General features: G+C 46.0%; 1 protein-coding gene across 1 annotated transcript in view; it reads left to right on the top strand.

Moving 5' to 3' along the window:
- Positions 1 to 394: 394 nt before the first annotated feature.
- SH3BGRL (SH3 domain binding glutamate rich protein like) overlaps positions 395 to 20,994 on the top strand; it is a gene marked incomplete at its 5' end in the record, with an annotated part of 39,811 nt that continues 19,211 nt past the window's right edge. Inside the window, one exon of the mRNA XM_026066281.1 lies at positions 395 to 418. Coding sequence (XP_025922066.1) covers positions 395 to 418 — 24 coding nt within the window. The remainder of the gene's footprint in view (positions 419 to 20,994) is intronic.

The following is a 20,994-nucleotide window of genomic DNA, read 5'->3' as shown; positions in this document are numbered from 1 at the left end:
GCGGCGGCGGCTGCGAGCCCCGGCCGCCGCCTGCCCCCTCCTCCCGCGCCCGCTTCGGGCGCTCGGGAAAAGTTTTCCCGGCCGGGAAGGCCCGGGGCAGCGGCTCGTCCCCGCCGGGCTCCGCTCGCCCCCCCGGCTCCCGCCTGCCCTGCGCTTTAGCCGCGGAAAAAAGCGGGGCGATGAAGTTGATGCCGCCGCGCAGCGCTGCCGCTGGCTGCGTCCCCGCCGGTGCCGTGCCGCTTCTTCGCCTCGTGTGCTTTTTAGGTGACAGAAAAAAAAAAAAGCTGGGGAAGAGCCAGGGCATCCCCGAGGTTTGCGAGCTTGCGCCTCTCCGGAGGGGCGAAGCGACACCTCGCCGATTCTGTTTCCTCGCTGCCTCCCCGAGCAGCCTTAAACACCGTCGTCAGCCCAGGGGCAGGTTGGCAGCCTTGACGCCCCCGCGGCGAGGCGACGGCGGAGKCTCCGAGCGCTGCCGAGCGTCGTTTGGGCAAGCGGGGCGCGAGGCCGGCCTGGAGGCTGCTGCCTCCGGCTTTCGCTGGTGCCCCGGTGCCGCCAGTCCACCCTGTGCCTTCCGGAGGGGCTCGGTCACCCGAAAGCGGCGCCCACAGGCTGCCCCTCTTCCAGGCAGGGTGCCCGGCTCGCCGCGCCGGAGCGTGCCGCGCTCCAGCCGACGTTGCGGAAAGCTCTGTATCGCCTTCCCCCAGCTCTTCTGCTAACCGGGAGCATCGCGTACTTGGAGGGAGATCTGCTTACTGCAGCTGGTCATCAAAAATTAAATGTCATTTCCTTTGTGATTTAGCCGCTTACTCCGCGACTTCTGGCCTGGCTCTCTCCCCCACCCTCCRTTAGACTATTCTTAGCAAATCCAAGGGGATAGCACGCGTTCGCTCGCGTTCTCCCGCAGCTGGAAAGGCAAAGTGAACAGCGATGTTTGGGGTTTTTTTGAAGTTTGTTTCTAGATCGCGTCGTCTGTCACGTCAGGGTTCTGTTCTGATGTCTTTATTGCTCTTGTGCGAAATGATTAACGATGCCAGGCGCGTATGGCTACTGGCTGGGTACCTACAGTTCCTTACTCTGCAGTAAGAAACACTGAGTTTATTATGGAAAGACTTGAGTCTTGCTTCATACGGCCCCGATGTGTTTTATGCAGAGCTCAGTCAGAAGACCTTTTTTTTTTTTCTTTTAAGCAAAATAAACAAAACCGCTGGGAGACTTGTGCCTAGGTTCAGATCTAGCTCAAGCTGATAGTGTCTTAAAGGTTGTAGGATTTCTGTTTGGCCTGCATGAAATACGGCCTGAGTCTAAAACCCAGGGGATTTTGTGGCATTTAGTATAAATGTACTAGGGATTTACAACAGGGCAGCTATTGCATTAAATGATCAATAACTTTTGCTGCAAGTAGATATGAGACTGAACTGCTGGTGATGTGATGGTCTCTCATGTGAGTGTTAGGCACCCTGGTTCTGGTGGAGGTTCCCAAACTTTCAGAGCCTGATCTAAGATGTACCCGAAGGAAAAAAGCCTGCCTGTTTCACTGAAACTTCTTTCTCCAGTTCAGGACATTTGCTAATCTACAGGCTTCTGCAGCAAAAATAGCCTCCTGGTAAACTTTGCTGTTGGTGGCTGTGATGCAATAACCTCTCGCTCAGCTCGGGCAAGCAAAGTGTCTGAACCCCSTCGCAGAAGAGGAAGAGGAGAGCAGATGACATAAAAGTCTGTTCTTGGGTGTCCCTGCTGTAACTCTTTTTTCTTTGTGATTTATGCTGATCTTGATGCTGCCATAACACACTGATGTTGGTCTTGAAAAGATGGTGATTATCTGATGAGCCTGAAAATGTCTTGAAATCGTGAGTAGATCCAACATTCACATAAGGGTACAAAGGTTTCAGTCCAGTTTCCTGCTGGGTTTGTATAGAATAATTATCTTGAAGGAAAGAGAAACAATCATTAGTAGACTGAAAAAGTAATTCTTGTTTTCTAATGCAGCTGTTAATACATTTCAAGCTGACTGATTCTGCTGCTATAGATTGTTATCAGTGGCCTCTTAATGGCAGTTATTGATTTTTTTCTGTGTGTGCTGATACTGAACTCCAGGGGCAGGAGCACTGATCTTGATCTGGACTAAGTTTTTCTGCTTTTAAGCTAGGTTCTTAATGATTAGCTTACTGGTATCTGAGATACTGTCTTGCCGTTGTGTGGGTACATGTGAGAGTTGATTCTAACTTGCTCTTGCCTTTAGGGTCACTTCTGCATCCTTAACTGTGGAATTTGAGTAGCAATGTTGATGAAGTCTGCTTTTATGGATATTGAACATAACTTGAACATAATTACACATACTTTAGACACCGTCATGAATATACATACGCAGTAATATTGGCATCTTAAGTAATCTTGTGGTAGTGAGYGGGGCTTGCACGTTCTCAGTTTACTGAGTATACAAAAGGTGTTTCTGTTGGCAGGAGTCAGCCCAGTGCCCCGTTGCGTGGCTGTTTCCCTTCTAGCATAAGAATTTTAATCGATGTTTCAACTTCATGTAAAACAGAGAGGAACCTCACTGAAGGGAGGGGTTCTGCTTTCACCTGAAGTGTGCTCAGTGGGCAGGAATTGCTTTCGTGTGCTTTAAAACAAGCTGTTGGGGAGACAGGCTTTGCTTGGGGGCTTAGAGGAGTCTGACGAGGTGCAGGATTGGAAATGGCCCACTCGTGGAATGGGAAATTCGCGTCCGGGAAGGTTGCTCCAGAAAGATGGAGCTGAGTCGGAGTTGTCGCCGCAATGCAATTGAACCGGCTGTCAGCTCCGTCAGGCGTTCGTTCCTGCTGGGACACCTTTGTACTGGCGGTAATGCTCACCACTGGGTTACTTGGCTTGTAAAGACTGAGTAAAAGCAAAGCAGAAATAAGTATAAAATCACCTCCTTTCTAAATAATCAATGACTTGTTTCTGTACGTCAGTAAACTTTTTTAAGATTCTGGAAAGCATCATCTCCCCCGAAGCAAAAAGGGGCGAGATTGCTTAACACCTTGCAGCCTCAGGCTGTAAGTCTTGGAGGATGTTCAAATTTTGTGGTCACTTATTGGCAAAGCAATACTTAGGCAATATAATTCTCCACGTCACAGTATATAAAATGTTTCCCCAAGGCACTGTTCTCCATTAAGTTTGCGTTCGATAGTATGTATCTGTGAGGAAAAATTATATGTAATTCATGTCTAAGTAAAGGTGGTTTACAAGTGTATTTGAAGCAGTGGATTTCTTAATTTATGGCAAAATACCCTTCACAGAATATTTCTCATATACCTGAGTCATTCTGAGCCTTGTTATGGGTGTGTGAGCAGAAAGTGGTTTCTGAGCTGCCCATTTATAGGTTTTCAAACACTTTAGAGTTACTACGTAGTGTTATCTTTGGTACGTTTCATTGGTTGCAAGGCAGTGCATTTGCATTAGATCAGGGGTTTTGCTTTATACACAGTGTATGATAAAGGTGATCGTGTTTGTCGTGGTTCATTGCCGTGGTTCTCAGAAGCAGAGACAGCAGATTCAGCCAAGATATTATGACTGCAGTCTTAGTCTGGCTTCCTATTTGAATTTCACCCTGAAATCCTGTGAGTTACAGCATAGTTTTCTTGCTGAATTTGGAAGTCTTGTGCTGAAAGATGCTCTTTTTCTTTAATCTTTCTCAGCATGAGCTTTGTATTGGTGAATCGTGGGCCAAGACTCACGGATGACTGTAAATATGAAGATGAGCTGTAGACACCAAACATGGGAATATTCTGGGAAGCTGCTATCCAGGAGTCTTTCTCAATTATGTGCAGCTGAAGCAAACAGTGCTACAGTATTAGTGAACAGTGTTACTTAATAGGAGATGGTACTGGTGACTACAAACATAAAATGTCAGACCCCAATTCTGCGCTCTGAACCACCCAAGCATTGGCTTGAATGGGGATTGTGGAGCTGTTATGTAKAATTTAACTATGGACTTTTCTCCCTTAGCATTTAGGTATTTTGTTGTTTTGGGGGTAAGAGATAGCCACAGCTTTCCTGCAGCACCAGGAGAACTTGCATGCATCTTCCTGAAGGCCATTGGAGTACCGTTTTTGTTGATCTCCTATGGAAAGGAGCCAGCCCTATAAATTCTTCTCAGTCTTATGAGCATGCATGTGTTACCAGCAGCTGCACTGCTCCGAACTGCAGAACTTGTCTTGGAGAACTGTGTTTATCTATCTGACACCCCCTTGCAGGCTATGGAAGTATGCGAGAAATCTGGAAGCTATAGCTGCGGAAGTAGCGTTTGCTTTCGACGGCTTGCGTTGGGTGCTGAGCGCTGAGCACTCCCCTGCGCCCCGGCCAGCACCACGGGCTCCGTCAAGGGCTGCATCTAACCCAGAGTGTCCAAACACCGCTGCAGCACCAGGYGCTTCACGTCTCTGACCTAGCGCCCCTATTTCCAACTGTGCAGACTCTTCCCCCCTGCGTGTTTTGATGGCTGCATGGGTGGTTTTCCTTGCTTTCCTTATACTATGATTGCAGACATGGCAAAAATAGGAGATGTTTATCCAGACTCAGTGCCAGAGTCCTAAGTTTACGTATCAGGCTCGCCACTGCTTCGGAATAGTTTGAGAGAGGAAAGGAAATTGTTGTTTATTTTTTTGTTCACAAAGTTAGGGATTTGGCGTTTTAGGGTTTCATCTTTTTCTGTGTTGTTTTCTTTTCTGGGAAAGGATCTAGGTCTTCTCATCTCCCACAAACCAGGAAATGAAAAGTGGCCTGTGGTCTGGAGRGAGAATATTTGCAAGCAATTACACCTACTCTTCGTTGCCCCCYAATAGCCCAGTAGGGCTTAGAAGCACTTTCTGGTGGTGCCAGGGCTGTATAGCCAGCAGCAAGTGGTTCTGGAGTGTTATGGGCTGGAACTGAAACAGGACAATTTTGGATAATGGCAACTGGAAATGAGTAGATCTGTTGTGTGTAACCATYGGCTCTCGTCCCTGTTAGTCTTCAGCAGCTCAGGGCGTGGGGAAGGCTGGCGAGGCTGCTTCAAACTTCTGTAGCAATCCCGATAAAGTCATACACGCAGAGATGGAGCTTGTACAAAAATTTATTTTTATCTTTTGCGTGTAAATCTCTGTAGGACCTTTTTCCTCTGCCTTTCCCAAGAAATGCAAATAATGCCATCCTCAGATGAAAGGAATAAAGTCTGAGTGCTTTCTGCCCCCGTGCTGCTTTGCCTCTTTGAGCTTTTCGAGTGGCTGGCATTTGGTCCATATGAGCGGCGCAGCGGTGCGGAGTGACGGAGCAGAAGATGGTGTTGGTGTTTAGCCTTGCTGAGGGCAAATGCCGCTACAGCAGCRTAATCTGTTGTGCCCAGCATTTTTGTCGGTGGTATACAGCAAGTGCATGTTCTTCTACGGTTGCATCAGAGATTGCAAAGGTGACATCAAAGCCCGAATGCTCTCAGTCGTGCTTGTCACCCCAGAAGCAGCTAAAGCCTACGTTTTGGAATTGCTTATGTACTTCTGCCTGAATGTTTGGAGCGTATTGGTGCAATTAATATGAGAAGATAACACTGATATGGATCCTGTTTTGTTCTTAGAAATACTCTTGTAATATGAAGCAAGTTTAGGTAAAATATGTGATATGGGGAAAATAAGCTGCACTGGTAGTTTTAGAAACAATTTCATAAGTGTACATGTAATTTTTTTGTGATACTTAGCTCATACATTTTATCATACACTGTGAGTGAGAACTGATTTGTTCTGCTAGACTAGATACTGAGTTTAAACACATCTCTTGTGTAAACATTATGKGCATGAAGTACTTGTTTGGACATCCAGTATTAACCAAACTGAACGTCTCTCAGTACAATGGTATGAATTGTTCTGAATTAAGAGTTCTTGGGGTAGAAGACAAAACGTGTAACATGAATCTAGCTAGACAGTTAGCTAGGATGCGTTCCATCTGTCTTGCTGTCTTTTTCTTTTTAAGTCATTGTTCCAAACTGTAGATAAGTAAAATGTCTTTCTTAAAATATTACATTCAAATTTTTAATAGTGCCAAAGGTTAAATTGGTTGCAGCTGTTGCAAATGTTTTGATGTATCCAAATAAAAAACATTCTACTGTGCTTAAGTAGAAACAGTTTTCTGACAGCACGGGAGAGGTGAAATTATACTTCCTAGTCAAGGCTTTGTGTTAGGGATATCTGTAGACTTTATATGCAGGAATGACAGCGTTTATTTTTAGAGGGTGCATCAGGATTATGTCCTTTTTGTGCACTGCTGGAGGAGAAGAGGCTGAGTGAAAGGCTCTGAAGGCCCTCGGTTTACACTGCTTTGCTTGCACCCTGGTGCTCAGCACTTCTCAAGGTCTGATCCATACAGTGTCATGTTAGGGCTAAGCACTTATGTTTTTTTAATAAATATTTGCAGAGTTGAGCAAATAACTTTTCCTAAGGCACTAAAGTTGCACTCGAAAATTCCTATAGAAGTCAGTGAATTGGCATGTGTATAATGAGTAGAAGATGCCAAAAACAAGAGTCTGTGGAAGGTAATTTATTCCTCCCAGAAGAGGAAGGACTGGGGAGTAAGGAGATAAATGGAACTAAACAAACATTGATAGATGTCAGCTGTTTAAGCTCAAAACAGAACTAACAAAAATATTGCCTTATTTTATAAATAGAAGAGCTAAGGATTTGTCATTGGTTATAGTAAGAGCTATATTAACTCTGTGTTATGTAGCCGTTTTTTGTGTTCCCAAACCCTTGAGCTGCCACGCTGGAACCACGGATGTTAATTCCTTGCTGCTAATCAGTGACCTGGAAACCTCAGCCAAATCCACAATGTATATCAGGATTTTGTTGTTCAAAAATGGTTCTGCTCAAACATGAAAGTACAATGTTAAGTACATTTTTTAACCCCAGCCATATTCAGGGAAGACCTTCAACTTGTGATAAAATGGAAAATACTTTTGGTGGTCACATCCTGAAAAAGCGCAGAGCAGAGCCTCCATCGGGGAGCGCGTCCGTCGCAGGGCAGCACCCCAGGGTGACTGTTACAGCCACTTTCTGAAATTTGGCAGGCGGTAGAAAGAGAGCAAGATTTAAGCCAGCAGAAGAAAATGTGAAGGGTTCACATCAACCCTTGGACTGAATGAGGTGAAGTTAATGCTCTCTGGGTTCAGCCAAAGTCGTCTTCACATCCTGACTTGTAACTTCTCCCTGTTAGTTTTGCCCGTGGGCAATGGATGTGATGATTTCTTTAATAAGCTATCTGAAACCTAGTTTTATTGGGGCTCCTTTTTCCATGTGTGAATGCCGCCTCACTCGCAATTCTAAAGGCRCTCCAGCATGAAATTGTAATTATTACCTGCCGAGTAATCTCTTGTTTAAATTGCTGCGGTGTCAGAGCGAAGAAAGGAGTCAAATGCCGCAGTAATTTGAAAAAGGATCTCGGGGAAGTCTGGGAGCTACCGGCTATCTTTCTGTGCTGGACAAATTGATGTTATTTTTTGTTGGGCTCTTCCCCAGCGGACACGTGGGCAAATAGAGTATGGTGGGAAAGAGTCAATAGCGCTTTCAGAGAAGGAAGCCGAGTCTCACAGCCGTGTTATTCGAAGAAGTCAGTGAGTGTATGAGCACGGGTTGTGCTTGCTGAAACCCTGGCTTCCAGAAAGTTTTGGATGAGCTTTGGCCAGATTAAGAATCGTTTTCCTTAAAGAAACTAAACTGCTGTGGAATAAGAGGAAAGGACTTTTCTTGGCTTATGTAATTGATTACAAACCAGTAATATAAAACAGATAACAAAGATGAGTTTGGAATATAAAGGCGGCTCTCGCGATATATGGAAGTTACAGAAGATATCCGACGGGGATCTGCACTGAACAGCACAGCCATAGGCGACCCAAAGACGGGAGAGCAAAGCGGCACAGGCCGTTGGCGCAGTTCAGGTGTGTAGTGGGAGATGAGCCTGCTGGAGCTGTCCCGCATGGGGGAGAGGGAAGAAACCCTCCTAGTCCTCAGCAAGAATTAGGTTTAAATTAACTGTTACTGTTTAGCAAAGAGGTCTTGGAGTTATAATAGGAAGTTCTATAAAAATACCATATTAGCGATCATAAAAAGCAAATGAAATGTTAAGAATTTGTAAGAAAGGAGGGAGCAAAGCAGAAAATAATACTGCTGTATGAAGCTGTGGGGAGTCTGCATCTCTAACAGACTATTTCTGTTGTCTTTAAAGGATGTAATAAAATTAGAAGAGATACAACAATCACCTTCTCACCCTACTCAGTACAGGGAACAACAAAGTAAGGTAGGATTCAACAGCTGAGAAAAGAGAAGGCTGAAAGGATACGAAAGGTGATTAAAATCATGGCAGGCATGGGAGAACTACCAGAAAGCAATTGCCTGTAGTGTCTCATAGTGCGAGAGCTGGGGGATAGCGAGCCGAACTCGCGGGTGGTGTGTTCAGAATAAATGCAGTGCTGTGTTTGGCAGCACATAGCTTAGCTGAGAAACTCATCGCCCAAGGATGTTGTGTATGGCAAAAATTGCATGGGTTCAGGAAGCAGTGAGACAAATTAAAGGGAAAAGTCTATTAAGGGCTATTAAACATAATTACTACACCTCTGACTCAAACCTGCAGATTATTGGAGGCTGGGAAAGTGTAATGTTGTAATAGCCGTGTGTGCTCAGTCTGTTCCTGTGCTCTTCCCTCAGATCTGTGGCCGGTGCAGACAGGATATTGAGGCAGACAAGAGCTGGATCTAACCCAGTTAAGCTGTTCCTCAGTTCTGGGATGAAATTGGCCCTGTCCCTAAATTTATATTAACAGTTTGCATGTAAAAAGTTTGAGAATGTGTCCAGAAAAAAATGTTCCATGGAAAAGAACATGTGTGTGTATTTGGCAGGGGAGGAGGTTGGTTTGCTTTTTATTTGGTGTTTATTACATGTGCCTAAGGCTCTAAAAGGATTAGCAGGCTCTAGAAGTTTTAGGTGTAACTAGAAATTTTCTTTGAAATATAAACAAATTCTGTATCTGTTTGCTATTCAGATATACCAATGCGCTTGAAATCTCACCTCTTTGCTTTGCAAACTTTGAGATGCTGTGAGAGACTGCAGAGATGGGAGGAACTTTTAACTATATTTGTCCCCTGTATCTTAGAAACCAGAAAGCAAAAAAAAATAGCAAATGGTTAATAACAATTCTGCTCTTGGTTTCTGTCTCGACAACTGCAGTTCAGCGCAGGAGATAAGGGCAAGGCTGTAGGAAACGCTGTGTGAAGGTATTTGATATGTAATAGCTGCCGACAGACTGGAAGCTTTTCTATCAGAGGTAAGCATTGAAATCTCAGCGCTTGGAAGCTGAGTAAGACTGCGCGTAGGGAAGATCTGCCTTTAGAGCTTCCATTTTACATTATAATAAAATCCACTGCAGGATCCAGGTCAGGATTGGGACATTCGTACTTGTGGGCATCAGCACAAAGCGAGCTCCGACGGGCGACGTGAAACCTCTCTGCCTGATGTGTGACGTAGGGCTGAGGTGGGACTGAGGGAAGTTTTCCAGTAGTCAAAGATGAAATGTCAACTCTCTTTTTCCGGGCTCTTGAGCTAACGGGCAGATGTGGCTTTCAGCTACCTGAAATACAGGAGTTAACACAGCTGTTCTTTGTATGTGTCTCCTTGCCAGTCGCAGTCTGTGCTCACCACTTCTTACATGAGAAACATGGGCATTTGATGATGCGGACAGCAGGTGGTTCAGAAAACATCATGGCTTTGCAGCGTGAGCAGCGGGTGCCAGCATACAGCATAGTTAGGCCTGGATAATAAGGTGGGTTTGTCAAAAACCCCTATAGGCATAGGTCAAAATAAATTGGCAAAGTCCAATGTAAACAGAAAACAGGCAGCCTCTGGGAAAAATAATAAGTTTTCACATGAAACCACATTTTTATGAGTAATGGTTTCCAGGCAAGTTTAAACAAAACATCTGTATTAACCTCCTGGGTGAACCTTTGACTGCATTAATGTCACTGGGAGTCTTGCCATTGACTGCACTAAGACAAGGTTTCACTCCTTAGGAAATACTTAATGCCACTTATCTACCATCATTCCTGCGTGCACGTTGCAGACGTTCTCAACGAGAGCTGCAGGCCGGCAGGCAGAGCAGGAGAGGAGCAGAACAACTCGAAGAATGAATTAAAAAAGAAAATAATCCGAAACCTTTCTCAGTGGGCTTGGATAGAAATGACACTCAAGTTAAACTGATTTATAGATAATAGAGATAAGATTTCTTTTTCCCTAGGCAGAAAATAGGCACAATATATGTGAGTAGGAATAAAAAGGAGTCACAAGATAAAAAGGGACAGGTTTGCAAACTTCTTTTTTAGTGCCCTGATAATCCTGATTACRAGCTAGAAATTCCTTTCTACCCTGTAATGCAGATAAGCAGGTCTCATGGTTCTGGTGACTAAACCTGTAAAACCTCTGTCCTTGAGCARTCTCTCTCCGAGTTTCTCTTTCCTTCCGCTGCGTCCAGGTGTGCGGGGCAGTAGCTGCGAGAGCCTTCGTTCCCCTGCGGAGGACGGATGCTCGAGCTGTGCGTGCTGTGAGATCCGAGTAGCTCGTACAGCTCTCTCGGGGTGGGCTCCTTCTTCGAGGAGGTTACACCTGCATAAAGTGAGAAGCGGCTGGATGGACAGCTATGCCTTCAATATAATGATCTGGGACAAAAGCGAGCAGCTTGGAATGCCTTAGGACAGCCATGGCTTTGTGCCGCCGGCAGTTGAGTGCTGGGCTGGGGCTGGAGAGCAGCAGGGGAACGCAGCTATTTTGGCTGCTAGCCCAGGGCTGGAGAACTCCATCCYGCAGCAAATAAACAGCTGGGAGACTTAATCTTTTAAAAAGTAAAATGCGGTATATATTTGTCTTAGCGTTTGTACGCCAAGATTAAAAACTAACTTGTGTGGAGGCAGAAGGAATCTTGTGGTTTAAAAAGAGAGGGAAAAAAAAGAAAGCAAACAAACCAACCAAGGTACTCTACAGATACCAGGGTGACAGGAGTGATCTCAAAACTTAGCAAAGGCAGGGGGGGAGCGGGCGCAGCGCCTGCAGGTGGAGGCGGTGGCGGTGACCTGCCCGCCAGCCGCGGAGCACCGGGCCGAGGGCGACGGTGGCTCTTCGCTGGGCTCCGGCCACGCAGCGGGCGAGAGCAGCCGGCTGGTGGGAAAGACCTGCTTGCGTGAGCCGAATGCTCCCGTTTCACGTGGCTGTTGGCAGCGCAGTCTGCGGGCGTCCGCTGAGGTGTCCCCTCGGAGCGAGCCTCAGGCCTGGCCCTTCGTGACCGTGGCAAGCAGGAGCTGGCTGACTCCTGCGTGTCTGCAGCTACTGCAAGTATTCCCGAAGCTGCCAACTTTCTGTGAGCCTCCCGTTTATCTTCTTTTTTTTTTTTCCCCTTAAAGAAGCAGTTCCTCAGGTTACAGTATTTCGTAAAAGTCTGCACTAAAAAAAGTGATTTTTGGCCCTCAGGATGATAAACCCTTGAAATGTTAGCCAAGCAAATTAGCAGTTTCCAAAGTTGGTGGCAGTACAGACTGTTATTTCCTAAATCTTTTGGCTTCTGGATGCTTTGGTGTGGCTGCACTGAACTAAGTGTGCTGTTCTGTTTCAGCGTAACCTGACTCTTTGGAAAAAGAGGAAGAAAATTTATATTTATCCCAAAGGCTTTGGGATAAATATTCAGGGAGAAAAAGCTTTCTTCTCTTGATAAATTTATTTACGTTTTAGTGTCTTTGTGATGACTCTAATACTCTGTGGCTAAATAACATCTGTGGCATGTGAGTTCTTGCAGGATGGAAAGTGATACAGAACTGAAGAACCTGGATTTGCYGTAGGGCCCCTGAGGTCATATTATATTTTTTCTTAAAGTAATTTCTTATTTAAAAATTATAACTGCCTGACTTGGTATAAAGGTAGTAAAACAACAATTAGTAATATAAACTTCAGATCCTTTTAGTCTTGTCAGTTAATTTAGTCTATTAGTGCTAAAACGTACAGGAAACAAACCTTCCTTTTACTGCAAACCGCAGGAGCCTTGCGCAACGCTTGTCTGTACTTTTTAGCTCATTTGTTAACCAGTGTTTTTCCTGTTTGCTCTCTGTGCCGTGAAAGGCTCCTCGCCACCAACAGAAACGCGCAGGTTCTGAAAAATGATGACGTTCCTAGCAGCTGTATCAGTAAACACCCAGYGCGGTAGCTCTCTACTGTCTGTTCATGGTGACTGTTGATTTAAGGCTATCTTCTCAGGCTGCTTCTCCAGTAAATATTAGCCAAGTGCTATGCAGACTGGTAACTGAAATCGCAGGGTGGAATGAAATTTGACCTCTGCTGTTTTGTTTTAACTGTTGGCTGTAGTGTTTCGTCAGTTCTTACAGATTTCAGCTGCTGTCAACTTTTCACAGGCCTAGTTTCAATCTTAAGACCTGTCCTGGAGCCTGTATGAAAAGAAAATAAAGGAGGAATCATTTTGGCTTTCGGGGGAAGATTGGCTGAAAAAACCACTCAGAGTCTGACAGCAGTGGTGACATCCACATTTTCAGGACTGAAGCCTTTTTTTAAGTTTCTAGAGCAAGTGGYCGGGTTTTCAGTAGCACCCACAGTGCCTTTATTCCCATTTTTCTCAGCCATGTTGAGAACTTCTGAATATCCAGGTATTTGCCATGTTCCAGAGAGTTTTCTGCAACTTATATATTGAGCCTGCTTATCTTGTTGGAGATTAGTCTTCTGTCTGTTAAACTGTATTGCAGCCAATGTCTAAAGCCCATTTATGAGACTGGACTCTTCTGTATTTGCTTTTTTGGTAGGATAGAGCCAGACATGATCCCTAACCCAAATATCAAAGTAAATAAGCAGTGATTTGAAAAAAGAATTATTATTACTAGCAACTAAGAGCTTGGGAAAAGAAGCTCTGAGAGATGAAGGATGCATTCAAAATTATTCAAGAAGTCTGTGACAGAAGTAGCTTTAAACTTAAGCACTTTTTTGCTCTTCCACATAGCAAAAGCTCCTGTTTCCTGGGAATTTTTCATGCCTCAGAGAAGATGGTGCAGCRGAGAAAGGAAGGCTGGATGCTGAGGGCGCGGAGACGCAGGCAGGGCGCTGTGCCAGAGAGGAGGTCGTTGCTCATGAGCGTTGCTCGTCTGCTGGCGACGCTGGAGATGCTCTGGATGAAATGTCGCGAGTTCATCCCAGACCCCGCGGCAGGTTTTTTTAAGCTCTGGGTTTCCGCTTCCTTCCCCGGGGCAGTCTTGGAGCGTGGTGATCTTTAATGCACCGTGTATTTGGTGAGATTTGTCTGTTCCTCCTGGCATTCTGATGGCATTAACACATGATGGTGTGCAATAGTTGTGTTAGTTTTATACTGTTTCTTCAGAGGAGTTGGTCTATTCATTTTTACTTAACCCTGTTTGGAGTCAGCTGCTACGAGTGGAGGCGCATTAGAAGTGCAGTGAAATACAGCCTGCCAAATTCCAAGTTTGATGCAAAAACAACTGTGCGTATTAGACGAGGAGTTCATACTCAGCTGCTGCTTACGCTTTGTTAATGGATAACCAGGATAATGGGGTCTGTATTCCGGCACTGGGACGGCTGTCTCTCTGTTAGTTTTGGATGAGACAAGAGCGGTTTTCAGGCTTATAAAAGACAAATGCCACAAAATTGACTTACAAAATTGCCAAGGGCCAATTTATTTTATGTTGTAATCATGGTATTTTTGTTTTGCTTATGATAATTCTGAGTGCTGCTATGGTTTGTGGAAGGTAACAGTGCACATGGTTAAAGCTATGGCTTTGCAATACATCAACTTTTTTTATGTTGTCATCTAAAGTAACATAAGGGAGAGGCTTAGGCCTGGAAGTTTGATTTTGTAAGATGCATTTATTTTGGATAAATGTAGTCTAGTCACCAAAGAAACTGGAAGAAACCCCAATATATGAATATTCACACTTGCGAATCCTTCCTGTTCCTGAATGGGGCAAAGGGCTGAGAGAGGAAAAGAGGCCACGGTTTGATACGCACTTTCCATCAGTATTGCTGCTAAGGGAGGCAGTGCCACATCTACGACAGCTCGTTCCCATCTCTGCACCGTCCTTCCCCGCTGTCGTCGCGAGCGTCTGCGCGCCCGCACGCTGCGCTGCATGCAGGACCCCTACAGAAGCACGCTGCTCGTGCAATTGGAAGAGTTTCTCCACTTCAGAGCGCTCCGAAAGCATGCGCTGGGGCGAGAAGGGGGAGATGTATGTGCTCAGAAATGTGCATTCGGAGTTTGAGGAGAAGGCAAGCGTTTCTTTCAGTAGTCCTGGTTTTCGCAGGCTGAATGTGTACGCAAAAGCTTCATAGCACAGAGCAGAAGCAGCCTCAACCGCATGAAGGACTACTGTCCAGTACACCAAATCTCACGCAGGAGTGTTAAGCATGTTTGACTATCACTTGTAAAACCACCATGCCAGCAGGCCGTGGTCAGCCGGGTCCTGGGGAGGAGCCGTCCCTGCCCCAGGCTTGAGGATCGTAAGCTGGCCGCAGCCTCGTGCGAACCTCGTGGGAACCTGGAGGCTGCCTGGGGATGGGGCAGAGCCCCGTCTTCCCCGGCCCTCGCAGGCGTTTCTCTCCTCTGGGCCAATGCCAGAGGAGTCCAGGTGTTTGGGTTTTAAGCGGCTGCCGGCCGGTGCCTGGAGACGTCAGGCCGTGTCTGAAGTTCAGCGCTCATCAAGCAAACCTTGTGGGCAGGGTTTCTGCCGTCCCTGCGGCGAGGGCCGTGCTGCTGGTCGCTCTGCCCAGGTGGTACCGTTGCCCAGCGCTAGCGGGGAGAATTAAGCAGTAGCCGGCAGGCATCCCCTTTTTTTATGGAGAAGAGGAATTTTTACAGGTTTTGCTGTTGCCCAGAGYGCCGCCTCCAACTGTTCCATGTCGCTTCTTTGCTGCATCAGCTCTTTGGTCCTAAAATGTTGAATTGAGGTTATAATCCATCCAGCTAGTTGCTGAGCTGTCTCTCTCCCTGCATCGTTTCATTCTTCATCATTTTATCCAACCCAGATAATATGGAAATATTATATGGAAATATGGATTTTCCCCCTGCCTTAAGCTCAGCGTACACCACTCCCCGTTCTCRTTTGTTAACTGCTCGACTGGGGGCCAAGGTGCTGCTGCGGATGATTTTCACATTGCCCTGCTGCCTCCCTGGCTGATATTCAGCTGAGTTTTCATGAAACAAGTAGCAACTTTAAGCTCCAGTGCTCTATGTGAATCGCTAAAAGGATACTGGGATTTCTTAAATGACCAGCTTTAATGTTGGCTGGTACTCACTGAAATCCTGCTCGTCTCGCTCCCTTAAAAGTTCAAATGCTGCTGGTTCCAATTTTGCCGCCCACGTGAAAGATGTATAGTAAGGTAAGTCATGCACAGATCCTGCTTCCTGAGAGAGGACAAGCGCCTGTCTAACGCGTTTCCAGTTCTGAAACACCTTGCCAACACTYTGAAACACTCATTTGCATTCACTCCCCCCTGCTCTGTTGAGGCTGTTAGGTTTTTCTATAAAAAATACGTGCATRAGGAGCTTCAGAGTCTCTTCCAGTAACAGCTCAGATGCTGCCAGCCCCTTACTGTGACTTCTTGCGTTTTAATCTCTCCCTTGCCCAACTGTTGGGGATCGCAGGTATCATGTGTCCAGAAATACCGAGTGTAAAAAAGATTTGCTGCCATTCCATGAACAAATATGTCTATCATCAGCCAAAAATAGAGAGGGAGAGATTTTATATGTTAAAACCTTACATTAAAATCCCTGAAAATGGAAGCTTTGGTTGCGTGGGGTATTTTGCTTGTTTTTTGAAATCCGGGCGATTAATCCCCTCAAGCATTGCTGTCACTTTCCACGTAACTTAAGGAAAAAAAACAAACAAACAAGAAGCTGATCTCTCAGTGTCCAGAAGGGCCCTGTATTTAGAGCTGTGACTGATGATCCCCAAAGGCGCTGTACATCAGCCAGGGCAATAAAGTGCTCGGGGATATTGGCATGCCAGAAATTTGCAGTTTAAAAACGCAGATAATTGCTGGTAACTGTTCATATTTCATATACATCCTTCTGGCCAGGTCATGTTGGTGGGCGGTTGTTTTTCAGCCATATGGCAGAGCCAAGGTTATTTGTTGTAGTTTAGTCAGTAGTATCAGCCATTGGCCAGATCTAAAGCTTTTCCTATGGACACCACTTAACTGCCAAAGGAAAAATAGCGTTGCACAAGTTTTTAGTAAATGTAGGGTCTGAGCGAGCAAGGCTTTGAGCAGGTTTGGGAGGAAGGCCCTGCGCGGCGCCCCAGCAGGCTGCGGGCGGGTTGTGGCTGCAGCTTTGGGCCTTGCAGCCTCAGACGGGCTCGGACACCGGATTCCAGGTCGAATGCGCAGGGAGCTGCGAAACGCTGCCGACGAAGGTGCTGCATCCCTGCCGCCTTTCTGAGGATAAAGCAGATCAGCTGTTCGAAAGRCTTTTAGGTTGGTTGTCCAAGAGCCGTGATGTGGACTCGACTGAGATCCTTGGATTTTTTCCTTAGATGTGGATGCAGGTCACTCTTCAGTTGTGTAATGTTTAGCAGTTCCTTTTTTTCCATGGCAATTAATAATCTTGTTGTGAATGTAAGTCGGTGTGTTGGGCACAATGCTTGGAAGCGTAGAGCAAAGATCAGCCCAAATGGAGTGAATATGTTCGGTTATTTAACCAGATTACAACAGTAAAGCAGTTCTACTGAACTGGATCTCTCAGCGTTTAACCGTTTAGCTCTTTTCTCCAGGATGAACTCTGCGTGTGTTCCTGGGGCTCCTCGGCCCTAAACTAGGGAAAACTTTTCCTCAAGAAAAGACAACTRTCTGAGAGACATTCATGTTTGTTGTAGCACAAGTTCATCCATATTTGTGATAAAACCTTGAAATAATATTATGATTTACATTCTTATAGTCTTTTAATAGACTACAGCTGCTATGGAGAAGGGCTTTTGGTAACCAGGTGTTCCAGGGACTAGCTAGTACTAACGCCATCGTGACTTCTGCATCGCTTCGGCAATTGTGACTCTTCTTGAGCACTTTAGAGAACTAATAAAGGCATCTGAATAAGCAGATGGCGGAGAGCTGGAGTTTTTGGTGTGTTTTTTTATGTTTTTTTTTTTGTGAAGCAACAGATATTCTGACTAAAAAGAAAGCCTGGAGTAATCGCGTTGCGTCTGGTCCGCGTGGCCATCCACGACGGTCTCAGGAGTTTTGTGCGTTTTGGCTGACCTAGCGTCTTGGGTAACGCAAACAGGGTGCCCTCGGAGCGGTACATGCGACCTGGCGCCCCGGGAACGTTGAACCAAGCAGTCTGAAAGAACCAGGGAGGCCAGGAAAGAGGAGAGGTTAAGGCTATGTAAGATGTYGCCTTCTTTCTTGCAGTYAAGAAAAGGAAGAAAAACTTGTTCCTGAATTTGGTGGCTTTAGTAGCGAAGGAGGTGGGTTTGCAGCTGACAGAGAAGCATTGTCATGTGCTGGAGCAAAATCTACAGTTTATTAAATGGTACTTTTATAATTTGTCTTCAGATCTTATTGATGGTAAAATGTTCTGTATGCTAGAATCCCAGCAGAATCGTAACAGAAAAGCAAGTATAAAGGGCAGTTTTATGTTATTACTATTTTTTATTTTTTCCTGGATGTTTGGATGTTATCTGTTGAGAGCAGAATTTGACTTGAGCTGTGATAATACCTTGATCCTTAAAGAAAGTAACCTTAAAATACATTAAAAAGTAATCCAGCCTTCATTAAGCARGGCTCCTACCACTGTTTGCCAGAAGCTGAGAAAGTATAAATAAGGAAATGTTACTTGTCCTCTTACTTGACTAATGGGTATAAGAGTCTGCAGTTGGCCACTGCTGGAGGAGAGTAGGCTAAACAGACCTTTGATGTGACACAGCGAGTCAGTTCTGATCTGTTCATGGCTTTTTAGTATCTTTGGAGTTAGAATTTGACGGTAAGAGAACTTCCGTGGAAGTGGCTGTAATGTATCRGTCTGACCCGACAAAGTGACACGCAGAAATCCTGCCGCAGTGTTAAGCGCAAGTGCTACGTATGCCTAAACGAAAGGCTCGCTACCGTTTGGGTCTGAGTGTTTGGACTGTTGATAACGTGTAGYGCTTACAGAGGTGAGCGTCTTCGCCCCATGGTTGCGCCCGTAACGTGACCGAGGAGCGCGTGATGCGCTGCAGCCGCCTGCGAGTTCTGCTGGCAGATGGCTGCTCCTGTAGATAGACATACGTCCCAAGTCACCGCGTTGTAAAACCGTAGAGAGACTATGGGATTGCGCTAGGGAGCAGTTGCTCTCCCTGGCCGCTTAGCTGGCGTGCTGCACGCCGCTCGCAGCACTCTGTGTTTGCAGCTCGGTGCAAAGTGCCGCGACTCCGGAGCATGCGCCTGGGTTCCCCTGGCAGCCCAAGGGGCGGAAAGTCCCGCGGGGAAATACGCTGTCCTCTTATAGTGGAAACTGTGCACTTCTAGCAGTGACGGAAACCCGGCGTTAGCATGGTTCACTAAAGGTGCTGATGTAAATGTGTATGGTGCTTTACACACCATCACGGAAGTCCCTGCCTGGAAGTGGATGCAGCTGTGCGAGGGTGCAGTCCAGCTGTGCTGAGCGCTGGGCAAGGGTGCTGAGCACCGGGCAGGGTGCAAGAAAGGAGAGAGCAGTGCAGCAGCCTTTCAGAGAAAGGAGGGGGTTTGAAGGCGAGAGTCTGGAGGAGAAGCTGGCGTGTGGTTAAGAGATGAAATCACTTCAAGCGTAGGGATGAGAAGTGAATGGGGGAAGGAGGAGAGAGACTGTACTGCCTACTTAATCATCTAAGTGTTGTTTTGGGTAAGTGAATGTGTGAGATCCTATATTTAGTGTTGTCCTTCTGTTCTGAACAGCGTTAGACTGTAAATTGAGATTAGTTTTCTAAATTAATATCTTTCCAAATAATTATATTAGTTTATTCTCTCCTTTGGAGTGATGGGGAAAAGGTTTCTTTCTTATTTTCTTACAAACTCCTTGAACATCGATAGAAAGTTAGCGACATGGCAATTAGGAACCTGTTCAACAGGCTGCTTTACTAAATTACACTAACCAGAGGAGCCAGGGCCTGTGTTATCGGCTGAACTTTGCCAAGCAGGCTCAGCCGACTAAAAGCCAAACTCCCAAAGGGGGTTTCTGCTCTCCTTACAGTCTACATCAAAGAGCAAACACAGTTCAGTGGGAGCCGGGCCCGTAAGCGCTTTGGGCTCCTCGGGGAGTCCTGGTCCACACGCCTCTGTAACACGGAGCGCGACACCAGCTTTTGTATTTGGTTCTTCTCGTAGAAAAAATTGTTCAATGCAGCAGGGTCTCTTGACCTGGGTTTTGTTGCTTTGGGATCTGACAGGTTTTTAGGCCTTGGGTTACTGAGTGAGCGCACTTACAATGGCATTATAATCCATAAGAGAAGCTTTTATTTTTGTTCTCATGAAGCAGCTTTTCCATTTACGTAATTTTCTACAGTTTTTGGAGCCAAGTCGTGGCCTTGTTTTGGGCGGTGCAGGCTTTGCCCTTTGTTCTAGCTTGGGTTTCTCGGCTTGGGCTGGATAATCCGATCTGCGGTGTGGTACCTTATGCCTGGATAATGCCCCGTTGCTAGTGAAACGTGTTTCCAGATGCAATGCAACTTTCAGGTTAGGTTGCCAAAAGCTTCCAATAGCCTGGGTTCTTCCCCCTCCCGCTCTGGGCGATCGCTTTGCACTCTTTCTGCTTAGGACTTGTACTTTGTTGCTTTTAAGAAAAAAGTGTCTTCCAGAAGCACACAGGAACGTGGTTGCTGCCCTTGGTGTGCACTGGAGCCTCTCCATCTCCTGCCACCTCAGCTCCCAGACCCAGCACGTGATGATCGTGCAGCCCGAGCATGGCGAATGCCTGGTTTGTGGTGGCAAGAACCGTGTCCAAGTAAACACCTTGTAAGCTATCGAGGGCAAACCACATCCAGATAGGCTGCTGCAGCCGTGCAGTGTACATGTTGATACGTCCTGGACTTTCCAGAAATGCCCTGGTGGGAGAAAGTAAGTACGTAGGGGACCCATCTGGCCACTGCCTAATTTCTGCAGAAAAAGAAGCGCAAATATCCAGTGAGCTTTTCCAGCCTCCTGTGTTTGATTTAGGTCACATAAGTTCATGGTGGTTTTGCTGTGTTTGTCCCAAATCTCATTCCTTACAGCCCAGAAACCAAGCATTAGAAGAGATAATGATGGCATTACTACATGTAATACTTGGCTTAAAATAACCAGACCAAAGAAGTGGTTAGAATTCTGTAACGATAGTTGCCCAGATCTAAAAATAGGTCTGTCAGGCACAGTGAAGGAGACTCGTGAGACATAAATCAGTGGGAGACACTTCCGAGATTGATCCTGCAAAGCCCTGATGGAGCAGCTCATTGCTGGAGTCATCTACTGCTGGTTCCCCACCCTTCGACTCAAGTTTACAGCAGTGGACAGGAGCCACCAGCAACTGCAGAACTGGTGCCTCTGCCTTTTGGAGCTCCTGCAGAAAAAATGTCTGGGTTCTTCTTAGAACCCAGTTATATATATATTAAAAAAAAAAAAAGAAAAGCTCCTTGACTATTACAGTGAAAGCACAGGGAAGGCTCTAGTGGAGGCCGGGAAGGAGTATTTTGTCTCTGGACGGAGCCCTGCTGTAGTAGCCGGGGGTGGAGAACAAACTGAAAGGGGCCTTCAGGAATCCGTGGCATTTAAATCCTTAGGTCAGCTGCCATGCTGTTCAGCTCCTGCAAGTTATATTGAACTGGGAGGCAAAATTATGAGCATTTTGCAGCTGATTTGCAAGAATTAGCTTCTGCCTTGGCAACTCACATGAGGAAGGCATTATCATTTTGGAAATTAGGTGAGAAATGCTTAAAAAAAGGGGGGGGGGTCTTCCAAAAAATGTCTG

The sequence above is a fragment of the Apteryx rowi genome, unplaced genomic scaffold, assembly GCF_003343035.1.
Source record: "Apteryx rowi isolate R43461 unplaced genomic scaffold, aptRow1 scaffold_24, whole genome shotgun sequence".
NCBI lineage: Eukaryota > Metazoa > Chordata > Aves > Apterygiformes > Apterygidae > Apteryx > Apteryx rowi.
The sequence above is the reverse complement of the archived record's forward strand: the minus strand, read 5'-3'. Positions and strand labels throughout refer to the sequence as shown.